Source organism: Temnothorax longispinosus, chromosome 9 (genome assembly GCF_030848805.1).
Source record: "Temnothorax longispinosus isolate EJ_2023e chromosome 9, Tlon_JGU_v1, whole genome shotgun sequence".
NCBI lineage: Eukaryota > Metazoa > Arthropoda > Insecta > Hymenoptera > Formicidae > Temnothorax > Temnothorax longispinosus.
This window is the reverse complement of record NC_092366.1, coordinates 20,460,963-20,474,160: the sequence shown is the minus strand read 5'-3', so window position 1 is coordinate 20,474,160 and position 13,198 is coordinate 20,460,963. Positions and strand designations below refer to the sequence as shown.

Genomic DNA, 13,198 nt, shown 5'->3' with positions numbered 1-13,198 from the left:
AAGTGATTAGTTAACAAAAGTAATTAATTGTCAAGTACCGAATGCGCTAAAGCATTGTACAATAAAGTTAAAACAGAACTCTAGACATCTGTTTATGACTGATTAAAAAGTTTATATATAACGTTATGAATTAAGGAATATTTTAACACAAAGGAGATAATACCAAGAAATGAGAAAATAATACATCGTAAAAAACGACAGTAAAACTTTAATAATAAATGACATTGATAATAAGTATTTACAACTTTTTGTTAGACGACTGATCTTTATTATCTTCTTCACAACTCTTCTATGTATTACGTATGAATCTTTAAGAAGATTAACCGAGATTTACGTTGACCTCTACATCGCGGGTCGAAGCGGCACGACTTCGATGTTATAAATAATTGGCACTAGTAATAACGATTGGACGCGCGTTGCCAAGTGTTTCCTAACGTGAATATAATTCTGGTCAGCGGGTTCTCGAGTCCACAAAGGACGCCGAATGACGTCGGCGTCGATCGGCACCTCCAATTATAACCGCATCTATAACATGATTTCGAATCAAACGCGAACAGAACAGTTCTCAAACAACGAATTAACTACTTTGTAACTTTATTTTTCTCATGCGTTTTTTAATTTTTTTTTTAATTTCTAAAATGTAAGTTGTGTGCAATTAGCTTCAACAGACATTCTCTTTTAATTTATCGTTAGATTCTTCTTGCTTAAATTTCTTAAATAGACATCTCAACGTCATCAAGATCGTCGTTATTTCTTATAATTAATCTCTTTAAATAATTCGATTAGGAATTTGTTTAAAATAAAAATTACGGCAAAACATTCGTGCCATGTCATATTGCAGTTTATCAGTTTCAATGTAACATATAAGGCCGCTGCGCGTTTGATATCGCAGTTGCAATGCGTTCGCCTGGCTTAATTGCGATCAAATCAACAGGACTTCGTGTCCAGCGACTGAATTGATTCTCGCCCACGTCGTGGCAACGTCCTATCGAGTGACGGCTTGTGTGTGCAAGGTTTAATCCTGTGCCCACGCACGCGACATGCAATTATCGGAATGCTAAGGCTCGCGCCCTCGGGGCGCGCTCGGAGAGACGTTAAGATCAATTCGGGCCATTTGGCGCGTACAGGTGCGCGCGTGGTTGCGACGCCTCTAATAACCGATTCGACAACTGTCGATTCTCGATGGAGTGGAATGGCCGAGACACCCCGCGCCTCGTGACAGATCTCTCGCGTTTGACAATATCGCAACAGTATATAGCCGCGGCGTCGCAGCGTTGTCACAAATGCGGTGCCTTGACATTTTTCAAATGTTTGCATCTAACTTTTAATCGGTGAAAATGTAATAAGGTAACTTTGTTGAATTTTTTAGCTGCGAGGCATCGTGATTAAATTCAAGAAGAATAGAGAAGTCACTAAGCGTGATGAGAAATGTTAATCGCTCTAAAGAGCTCTGCACGAATCTTTCTTATTCCTCGCACTTCTACGAGTAGAAAGTTCGAGACGTGAGATAAATGATAAATGCGACATTTAAATTTTATTCCATGAACTTTTACCGCGCACTTTCAGATGTTGATAATATTAAAAAGAAAATAATTATGCAGATCTTAGAGTTGATGTAGATGAATAGAGTGTGTGCGATTAGATTTCTCATTATGCTATTCTCGTTTTTGTTTAAGAGAAACAGGAATTAGTATGGCACGATCCCCGGTGTAACTCGATATATGTAAACACATTTAATTCGATCTATTTAGTTTACACGCGGTATAATTTATGTAATATATTGCATTAATTTTCCGCGTTTGTGGTAACCATTTAAAAATGGTTGACATATGTTACGGTCTACAATTACATAATTGTACGCGTGCAGTCTCGAATCGACCCCATTGTAAAAGTAGAACACGTCTCTAATTATAGAGAAATTTATTGGGTGACAAATATAGCTCCCGTAATCCGCTTTATTATATAGTCATTATAATTTTCGCTCGGGCACCACATGCCTTCAAAAATAAGTTATTTCTGCCCTGCTGACGTAAAAAGAAATTTGTGAATATTTTAGCAATTAGTAACTTTTAGAACCGATCCAAGTTTCTCTATCCTGATAGTGTAACGTGAATAGCCGCGTCATCTCAAGATTATTTCTATATCGTTCTGAGACGTGAAGCGGCAATTTTAACCAGTACTGTATATCTTTGGTTAGCTGTTTCTAGTTATTAAACCTGTGCGATGTACCGAGCACGTTGTTTTCGCAAGTGCAAAACCGCAAATTTATTTCACCTCCGGCCATGTGGGCTCTTTCTTGTTCCCATACCTCACCCCTCACCGCGTAATACGCCACGTGTGTAAATAACGTTGAAAGGAGCCCGAACAAGTTTCGCCGCGCGACCCCGCCGACTAGCTTTTCCACCCCTGGTACATGTTTTTCCACCCTTATATATATCCCGGATCGACAGGATTTACAGAAGCTGAGTCATAAAAATTGCATACTTGCCCCCGTTCGTCCCACTTTTTCTTCAGCAACGATGCCACGGTCCTCTCAATCCTCTTAACTCGGTACCAAATTTACCGGTGTTCGACAAGTTTAATGTCCGCCTGAAATAATTCGTCTCTGGAACTACATTAAACGCAGCAAAGATTTAATTTTATGACAATTGAAATTTTTAATAAAAAAATGCGTTTTGTTTAAAAATTAATTTTAAATGTAAAACGCTCGTTTCTCTGGATGTGCACTACGTTATGATTACATCCGGTGTGTTCCGGGTTTTACTATTTTAACGCATTTTACCGCGCCAAGCAACGAGTTAACATTTTTATTTGCAGTAGCGTAATCGTAACGGCAGCGGCGAAACTTTTTCGATGATACGAAACGTCGCGAATATTTAGGATCACGACATTTTTACCCTGCTGTGCTTTATCTTCTCCCCGTCGCCGTTTGGCAGCAGCTCGCGTTTCACGGCGCTTCCGCTCGCCGCTTTCGTGAGAACACCCGGTACTCACGGTACGTGATGTCCATAATTTACGCAAAGTCTCGCTGCTCATTAATTGTCGCGTAAATAACGCCCCGCCGCGTGGCATGCATACATTTGCTCGCGCTCGCGTGGCGCTCACCCTTCGTTCTTTCTCTCGTTTCTCTTAAATCGCGTTACACGCTTCTCTTTTTTTCTTCTGAACGTACCGCGCTCTGCCCTTCGCCTTCGCTTACTCCTTTCCGCGGCGAGAAAAAGCACGCTGCAACGAATGTGCAACGCATCAAGATATCGCACGTAATATTGTATCTCACTTCCGCGGTAAGAAACTTTACCTTCGGTTAGCTTTTACTTTGTTTCCCCGCGAACCTTTTCCTTCTAAAATCGTCTTCTTCGAAATTGCGTGTCTCTCTTTTTTTTCTTTCCTTTTCCGCATTGTTTCTATTATTATGTCAACACCTTAGCGTTCGCGATACAATTTTTGTAATATTTTTTTCCTCTTTATCATATTGTTCTACTTTCTTCCAATAAGAAATATAAGATATTTGGTGCTGAAAAAATTTTCATTCTTTAAAGATAGAAGATTCTCGTTCTCTCTTTTTTCTCGTTTAATAATTGGATTATTATAACCTAACATCGCACACTTTTTACAATCTGATTTACAGCTGTGACGGTACTTACAAAGCGGCGGTATCGTTAAAACGAAGAACATTTCCGTCGAAAAGAAAGGGAAAAAAAAGAATCACTCGCAATTATTTCGCGACTGCAGGGTCGCGCACTTTTTTCCAAAACTTTTCCGTTCGCTTCCTTGCGTTCTCGTTTTCCCGATGCTCGGCGCAATTCGCCAATTCATCGGCAAGAAATAAGCGCGAGAAGTGGAACGAAAAAGTTCGGTCGGTGGTCGGCGGGAAGCTTCATTTTATTAAAAAAATTTTATTTTTATTCCCATCGCGGAGCCAGGCCGCCATGGCCGTACCGGCGGTTAATACCGGAAGCGGGGTTTAATGGAATTACAACGTGTTTTATATGCGCGCCAGCATTTTCGCGCGAGAAATTCGCGGAACGGACGAAAAGCGTACAAAAGGGGAACCGGGCGGTTGTGGACGGGGGCGGAATTTCACGCGCCACCGCATAACGTGTTTGCGTAATATTTGCATGATATATTTTCGATACGCCGGTTTCGCGAGATCCTATAAGTTTTATGCAAAGCGTGCACTATTGTCCGCCGCGACCGTGCTCGATAAATAAATCCGGGCGGGTTACGAAGAAATCGGGCCTTGTAGAGGAGTATGACGGAAGAGCGACGGTACGCGTCTATTTTCACGGGTCTCGCGTCATGTCTAAAGATGCGCTCTGACCCGATATACCGAAATATCAAGGGAAATCGCATTATATGCGTACATGTGTGCGAATGTCGCCGAAAACCGGTACGGAGATAGGGCGAAGTTGTAGATTTCTTCGCAACAGCCATTCCGCAAAATGCAATTACACCTTTGCTCCAAGTAGCTACGTACATATAAATGAGCAGGCACCCAACGGTGCGGTAAGCATACGAGCGTGAGTAAACGAACGTGCCTGTTGCAAGACGAAGCTACCTATTTTCTGCATTGTTGAATTCTTTGCGTAAACACTATCTAAATATATATACACTGAATAATTCCTAAAATTAGCATAGCCGAGAGAGAAAGAATTTTTTTGACATTTTTCTTTTATTATTCTATACAGTCCAATTTCTTTCACCATTTGCTGCAATTAAATTGTATTTATGTGAGACTTCGATGAAGCCATTTCACAGTATTGAAATTATTATGCAAGAGATATTTAATATGTGTTTATCTCTATTTTTAGCTTTTACCTCTCGTGCTACATTTTCATTTTTATTATACTTATCTTCTCTGTATTTTCTCGTACAATGATGAACTCTGCCGCACCATTTATATGCGAAATCAAAGAAGAAATAATTTCCGGCGGCAAAATAACACATAATAAGATTTATGTTTGAATTTAAAAGAACAATGTTTTATCTATTTCTTTTTTCATTTGGTTGGAATATATTATGTCGCTTGCGCAACAATATTTTCTCAGAAACTTTGCATTTCAATTTCAATTAATTTCTCACAGGTTATGTTCTTATAAAATTAAACATTGTATTTTCTAAGTCTAATGTAATACATATGAGCGTAATTAGAATTATTTTAACAGAAGTTCGCTCCGTAAATATGTTAAAATATTTTATCATGATTAAACAAATTTTTATTTCAAAGAGTGTAGTATGCAAGTTAGATTTAATAGCATAAAATATAAAATATTTTGCAAAATTTTAATCAAGGACAGCGCGTTTTTTATTAAAAATAAAAGTGCAAGTTTTATATTTACAACTCCCACGATTATAATCTAAACGCCTACGTGAAATATAGTTAAGTTACGAAATTTACCATTACGCAAATGGCTTTTATTTTATGAAATAAAATTCAATCGTTGAAATTCACGCAAATTTGGATTTCACGATTTTAGGTGCGCATCAACCTCGGCAATTAAGCGTTTTACGTGCCCGCCTCGTTATTGTGCCTCCGAAGGCGAGTCGTTATCAGGGATCCGCCATCCCGATTGCTCGTTTCCGCTTTTATCGCGTTACATCGGCGCGTGCTTCGTCGAAACTGAAACAAAAATCGGGGTTAAATCCCGACGCGAGATATGCACGCTCGCGCTAGGACACCCGAGTGACCGCATCCGGGATCCCGTTTACGGGTCATCCCCGACGCGATACCGGGCCGACCTACCCCGTTGGGAATCGTAGTCGGGGCGGGAGAGGGGCAAGGGCGAAGGGCGAGTAATTCGCCACCTTCCGTTTCATTACTGCTTTGCCAGAGATACAGCCGCGTGGCACGCAATCGCGCGATCAATCCCGCCGCTGGTATTCACGTCCGTCAGAGCCATGGACGCTGGGCGTATGCGAAATCGCGCCCCATTACGCGCACATAGATCACATGTCATTAATGCGCTGCTGCGACCGATCGCTGGACCGATCGTGGTAATGCAATGTTCTGAAAGCTCGTGTGTAAAAATTAGAGAAGGACGAAATTAAAGCTATGATTGCGCGAGATGTTTTATGCGCTATTATTATATTAGCCAACTCAAACACCTCTCACACTTGGCACACTCTGCATTGAGTCGGAAATACATTGTTTTATTTGTTTGTTCATCAGATACAATAATGAATAGTTATTGATTTCTCTGATACACCGTGTACTGAGATACCGAGCCGCTTCGCAATTTATTGTACGAAGGCATTAAGTTACCAATTAATTGCAAATGGATTTCAATCAAAATACCTTATAATTGATGCGCGTAGAACACGAACGAACACGCCGGTAAAACTCGTAAATTCTCGCGTGATCTCGCCTCTCATCAACGAGCGTTATTATAGGACATTATGAAAGTGGAAATTTTGCGATTCGTGCAGGCGCATATTTTTCCGTGTTCCGTAAAAACTGATTTGATTTTAAAGCATCTTTATGCGCATAATCTTGGAAAAAAAGTGCCCCATAAATCACGCGCTCGGCATCAAACTTCACTCGTCCCCGCCTTATTCATCTCCCGGGAACAAAATCGAAGCGTGCAGCGCACCCGCACCGCGTCTCGAGAAAGAAAATTGCAATCTCGAGTTTTATAAGACGAGGAGTGCGCCGTCGATAGTTCGCGGCCATTCTCGATAGAACCAATCTTCTTGTTACATAATTCCCGCGGCCAATTACGCAAAAAGAGACTGGTTACCTCTTCGGAGATATAAAATCCATTTTCTATCCGTATTAAGTATTCATCGTTTATCACGAAGACTTGGTTTTAAAAATGTATCGTTCCGTAATACAATAGTAAATTTATGCTGTCGTGACGAAATCAATATTTCGCGTAAAAAGAGATACGTTATTTCTATACGAATATAGTTGCTCAAATACAATTGTTAATGTAACAGAATATTTATTAATCTGTTACATTAACAAATGTTACTGTGTGTGTTTTTGTTAATGAAACAGCAAAATTTAAGATTGATCGATTTTACTCTGTCTCAGAATTTATTTAAACTTCCTTCCACCTCTTTTTTGACATTAATGTGGATATCGCTCTTTTTCTCATTTTAACCATACGGGTAATTTACCACGGAGAAATCTTCTCCCCGGGGAAAGAATTTCACAAGGAATTTACGCTCGTGGGAAGAATGAGCTTGTGGCGCAACCCTAAAAACCTAGTGGCAATCAATCAACCACGCCCAGCGATTATTAGTGTAGCTTTGTGGAGAATAAGAACGAGCGTTTTAATCACAGCTACTATAGGGGATAGTTGTTCGCACAAAATTACCTTGCGTAATTTGATATTAATTCAAATTGATATTAATTGAGCAAATTTCTTTTACAAACTTTACACGCTGTATCATTAAGTTCACACAATTCTGTTTTTAAAGGAAATGAGATAGTCACACAATAATTCAGAATGTAATAACAGTTCTTGTTTAAGTAAACGAGATAGTTACATAATAATTTAGATCCTAACGAGGTCGCGCGCGAAATTATACTATATCGATTGTATTATTTTTCTTTACGGTGAAATATATTGCGCATCGATATAAACCACGTTCTTAAACTGGCAAACTATTAACGGTGACAGGGTATTTTCGGCTTAATTCAAATAACCATCTGCCCTATATACGTTCCGTTACCGTGTTACGTCAGGTAATTGCGAACACCGCTAAATACTCCATTAATTATCTTCGCCGGTCGTGCGACAAATGCGGTGGCTTTATCAGTAAAGGTTCTCGCGTAATGAATTACAAAACGCTGTATTAACCGCGGGGTAAAATTCTCCGCGTGATTGCTTTTTTTTTTTAGTTGTTATTGGAGGAATACCAGATGTAAAGATCCGTCTGTTTTTTTATCTGTTACAGTGTGCGTACAGTGGCCCGAGGGTAGGTGCTTCCATGACGTGCCGGAGCCGGCACTGCTGAATCTCTACTTCGAGATCCGTGAGAACTGTCACGGCTTCTCCTGAAGGCAACGACCAGTCAGGCAACGACAATGATGACAATGACGGGCTCCCGCGCTCCTCGTCTTGTTGCGAGCGCGCGGAACATCAGTATCACTTCAGTATCGCGCGAGAGAAACATTCTCGAGATAACGTATTTATTTAAAAGTCTTTCCAACAGCCGCCACACACCACGACCAAGCCAAAAAACGAATAGTCACGTATATAGCCACACAGAGAAGGGACGAAGGTCCCTTGGTTTTTTTCTTTCTTTTTTTTCGTTCACGTCGATACATTCCGATCGGAGGAATAGTTCCTATATCGCGATTTTAGTAGAGACGCGCCGTTCGAATGAATAGAGTCGACGGAATGATTCTTCGCGTGAGGATATTATTGATCATATAATAATCAGATCTGCGAATCTAATCCTAATCGGTCATTTCTTCGCAGATTATATACAATACAATTAAATTATTCTTTCAGTGAATCTGAATTTATTTAATTAAGCCTCAGACAAGTAACAATAGACATTTATAAACAATGCTAATCAATTGTTGATGACAGTCAATTACATCACATAAGGAGGCTTTCGTGTGGCGATAGTTTTTTTTTTTCCCAAAAATACGGGCTCAGAAAATCTCGTACAATTTCCCGTCGTCTCCGTTCATTCGAGCCGCGTCTCCTCGTGAGAGCGACACGTAACAACGCGTGATGCTCTCGTGTATCGTTTCCGGTGATCGTGATGGATCTTGTGTGACACAGGTCTAACGCTGGCCCCAAATGGGCGCTCGGCAGAATTCTCGCTGCTGAGCGCGCGAAAACGGGATCTCTCGCGTCTCTTTCTTTATAGGGTTCTCGATGATCCCAGCAGAAGCAAGGTGGGTGGTCCAGAATATTTATTTACCTACAACTAATTGCTCGTCGTTCAGCCAGTTCGGGATTAAAGACTGTCTCTCCTGCTATATATACATATATATATCTTTTTTTTATTGTACTTGCCTTTTCTCTATCGTCCAGCAGGAGAGATATACCATGCTCAGCCCCTCCTAAGTTTCTCTCACACAACCAATTTTTCTTTTGTTGTTTCCCTGTCGAGCCGAAGCGAAGTCCTCCTATCTTATCATCGCCCGTTCTACTTCTACGCGGTGAGAAAGCTACAAGAAATAACAGCTTTTGCGCTCGTGCGGAGGAAAATGCGTTGTATAAAACAGAAAAAAAGGAGAAAGAGAGAGTCGAGATAAAAATAACACGATGATGAGGTGCTACATTACGTAAGAACAATTTACGATTAACGAATATTAAGGCAAAAATGCTATCTAATATTCCGTTACGATTATTTATTGTAATGTCGCGGATTATTAGAAAGCGCTGTGTTATTAATAGTTCATATCGAATCGCATTTTTCTCGCACTGTTTTACGATGCGCATTGCTCTCCGCATAAAATGGCGTTCAGAGCTCGGAAGCAGTTAATCGTCACGAAAACGTTCGCGAACTACGATTTTCGATCTCATATAGAATGCCACGTGCGCATGAACTTCAGATTAGCGAGGCGATTGATTTAAGAATCGGCAGTCGTGATTCCGGGCAAGAATCTGGAACGAGGCGTCGCGTTGTTTCCGCATCATAATTCTGGCACTTCTCGCAGTGAGAACGTGATCGCGAATTCGCGGACTTCTGATGCTTTTACCATCGCGTTATTATATCTCTCACACGCCAAATTTTATCGCACAAAAGATGGAAATTGAAAATACGATTTTATTTATTCAAGGTATTTTTATTTTACTGATTTTTTTTTACAAACGGAAAAGAATTTTCTATACAGGGAAAATCTATTGAAATATATGGATATATCGCTTTTGTAAAATGGGATTTAACATCGGCGCGTTTCTACCTTTGATTATATATTTACCGACTCGAATGGTATTTCCATTATCTGAATGTACGACTGTTTCAGTCTGCCAAAATAGCAGACGGTAACATATCGCGAAACTTTTTTTTTCGCTTTTTTTAAATCGAATATATTAATACGACGGATTTGCTATATTTTGCTCATAGTTTGGTACAAATGTATATGCAAACGCGTTTCGTAAAGTCAAGTGGCAGGTAAATTACTCGATAATTTCGGAATAACTTATATATTAGATTTAACGAAATGAATACAGGGTAATAGAGTTTTAAGGATAAATAATTTTTTTAATACGTATATCTACGAATTTACGATTGAGACTGGAAAATTTTAATTTTTTTTACATCATTTACCTCGTTCGTTTATTATCTTCGCGAAATTCGACGATTTTGTCGTCGATTATCAAAGTAATAAAGAGTAATGCTTGTAGAACATAAGTATAGGTTACCGTACCAAAAAAAAAAAACAGGGTATTGATTGTGATTAAGTGATTTTTATTTTAGATATTTCGTGTAATTAGTGTACGTAGATTATATACGTTTTCACATAGGACAGAAGAGATACGACTGCATTTTTATAAGTGCCGATTAGATAAAATAACGTAGAATCACGTGGTTCTGCAAGTGGGTTCTAACTCACCCGCACCAGTCGCGTTCATTCCACTGTCTATTTTTATATAATGTGATTTTACACTTGGCGAGGGATCGCTCGCTGCCGAGCTTAGCGTTGAAACGCACTTGCAGGATCCACGGGAACGTAGAACAGTATTACGCAACCGCATGACTGTACTCTATTGCAGGGTTAAACCGACATTCCAAAGATCGTGACATCGATTACTTGCCAGACGAGTAAACTGGGGTAATTCGTTATAAAAATAACCCGTATATAAACGACGCGATCGTGATTTATCCCGCCTTTTACTGATCCATCGATCAATCGTGTGCCATAATACCCCACTTTTCAAACGTAGAAAGTAGGCTTACTCAGATACTTTTTAATAGATTAAGATACACAGCGTTAGTTGCATAGCGATTAGACTACATAGTTAATCGTCAAATAAGTGTTTGTGTGTGGACGATTAAGTGTTCTACGAAAAGTGAGCATGGAGGTATTTGTAGACACAGAAGATTAGAATCCACAAAATCGGACGAGGAAAGTGACAATGAAAATGAATAAGTTAAACGGGAACATATAAAACGAGAACGAAAACGTGACAAATGTAAAGAGGAAATCATTATTTTCTACAAGACCAGCACAAATTTTATATGTGAAATAAACATGAATATTTCTATATCGATCAGTATCGATAATGTTCAGTTTTGTTCCAAAATTTGATAAAGGTTCGCTTTTGCAGAAAATTGAAAATTTAGTTAAAAATTAAAATATTGATTTTCAAAAAATTCTGATGCATGGGTATAAATAAAATATGAGGCACGCGTGTGCTTTCATCTTTATTTTACATAACGACACGGTTTAAAAATATTTTGTTATCTTTTATGTAGTTAAAATTACTTTAATTATGCAAAATAGAATTTATTAATGTCGTGAGAAGACAAGCTGTATTATCGAAACTTGGAGCAAAACGAGCAGTAACGAAGCAAATCGTTAATCGATACAGGAGCTTGTTCTTGTCGAAAGAAATCTGTGACGTACAAGCGGACCGATTTGTCACATCTCAGTCAATAAAGAGGAATTTTTACTTTCTGTACATCGAAACGGGTCAATCGAAAACCGATTCTCACGATTGCACGTTCATGCATGTATGTATCATTCATCGAAGAAGAACAGGAAATTTGCAGATACGAGTCATTTAAACTTTTAAAGGATTACCTTGAAATTTTAGCACCATTTTTTTGCATAGAATTATATAAGGTGATAACATCATATGAGAAGAATAATTAACTTGAGCTTGCCAAATAGTCTCATTTCAAAATTAATGGATTCTTTTAAAGAAGTACCGAAAAGGTGGCAAACGAAGCAAACGAATTTAGTCCATTATGACTATATCTGCCTTCTTCTCTAATTCTCTCTTCCTGTTTAACTATGCGATCGCTCCGTCGATGTGTTCATTTCGCACACTTCTCTCCTCGGTCTTCTCGCGGAAGTATTCCGCCGTTGAACTTTCCGCCGTGAGTATATAGTCGAGATATTTTCGTCGACGCGCTCTGTTCTCCGTCTATTCATCGAAACGTCGTCGTTCGGTATAATCTTTGCAAATCTGTTCTCCAAGTCACGCGAAAGTATTTAAGTCACATGCTTTACCCTCTCGTACGCGGAGCAAATCTACGCGTTAGCCTTGAAAAAAAGATTCTTTGTTTTTCTTTTTCCTCAAAAATTCTTCTCGAAATTTGCCCTTACGAGTTACGCTCGACCGCACAACCGTGGGCGACAGTTTAGCGATGGGATGAAGAAAAAGACACGCGGAAAAGAGCGAGTTCTCGCGCGTCCGAAGAGAGATCCGGAAGTCGAGGGCCTTCCTCTCTTCCTGGACCGCTCACCTCTCTTGTCTTTTCATCTATCCCACAACCTCGCATTTCTCGCGGCGATATTACTACTCTGCTTCGCAGTTCCCGAAGCATTCCGCGCCCCCTAACAATTTTCATTCCATCTCATACCGCTTTTCTACGTTTTTCTCCCGGCACTCCTGTCTTCTTCCTCCCCGTTGCCCCGGTCCGTTCCTTTCTCCAATTTTACCTTCGTGTCAGAATTCTTTCACTTCAGTCGCGCTATCGTGGTCGCGTCGGGGACGTGCGAGGAAAATTGATATTGCTGCCGGGTAAGAAAAAGATTCGCTTTTCTCGACATGCAAGATTTTATTGCTTTCGCGACGCGGCGTCCGACCATTATGCGTGAACTTGAAGATAAATCGCGTAATTCCAAACTTGAATCACTGAATCTGCAAAGACAACGCTCTCGGAATCGCGCGGTTACGTGAATTTGATTAACTCGCGAAATTGCGAAGTCAGGAATCGGCTTCGAATTTTGTTAACATTTATAATTCCCGAAAACTTACTTTGTACCGACGACGACGATTTTGATGATGCATGCTGTAGGCTTTTTATTTTGAGATTACGCTTACATTGGTTGAACACACGACGGCGATCCACGGGGCGTTAAAAAGAGCACATAAAATCGCGCAGGGCTTTTCGCTCGTAAAAGCGAAAGTGGAAGGACTCGAAACTGAAAGTCTTTTTTATCAAAATTTTCAAAATTTCCAAAATACAATTATAACAAAAATATATTAAATATTCTGGAAAACATATGGCTCGACTTTGACGGAATCCATCTCTGCGAAAACGCTGTAAAACATAA

The 13,198-nt window shown here is 39.7% G+C and overlaps 1 protein-coding gene across 10 annotated transcripts in view; it reads left to right on the top strand.

Moving 5' to 3' along the window:
* LOC139819386 (RNA binding protein fox-1 homolog 2) overlaps positions 1 to 13,198 on the top strand; it is a 255,553-nt gene that overhangs the window by 202,740 nt on the left and 39,615 nt on the right. For all 10 annotated transcript variants that reach the window (XM_071788685.1, XM_071788687.1, XM_071788680.1 and 7 more), the window contains one exon: positions 7,903 to 7,923. In XM_071788685.1, the coding sequence (XP_071644786.1) occupies positions 7,903 to 7,923 (21 nt within the window). The remainder of the gene's footprint in view (positions 1 to 7,902; positions 7,924 to 13,198) is intronic.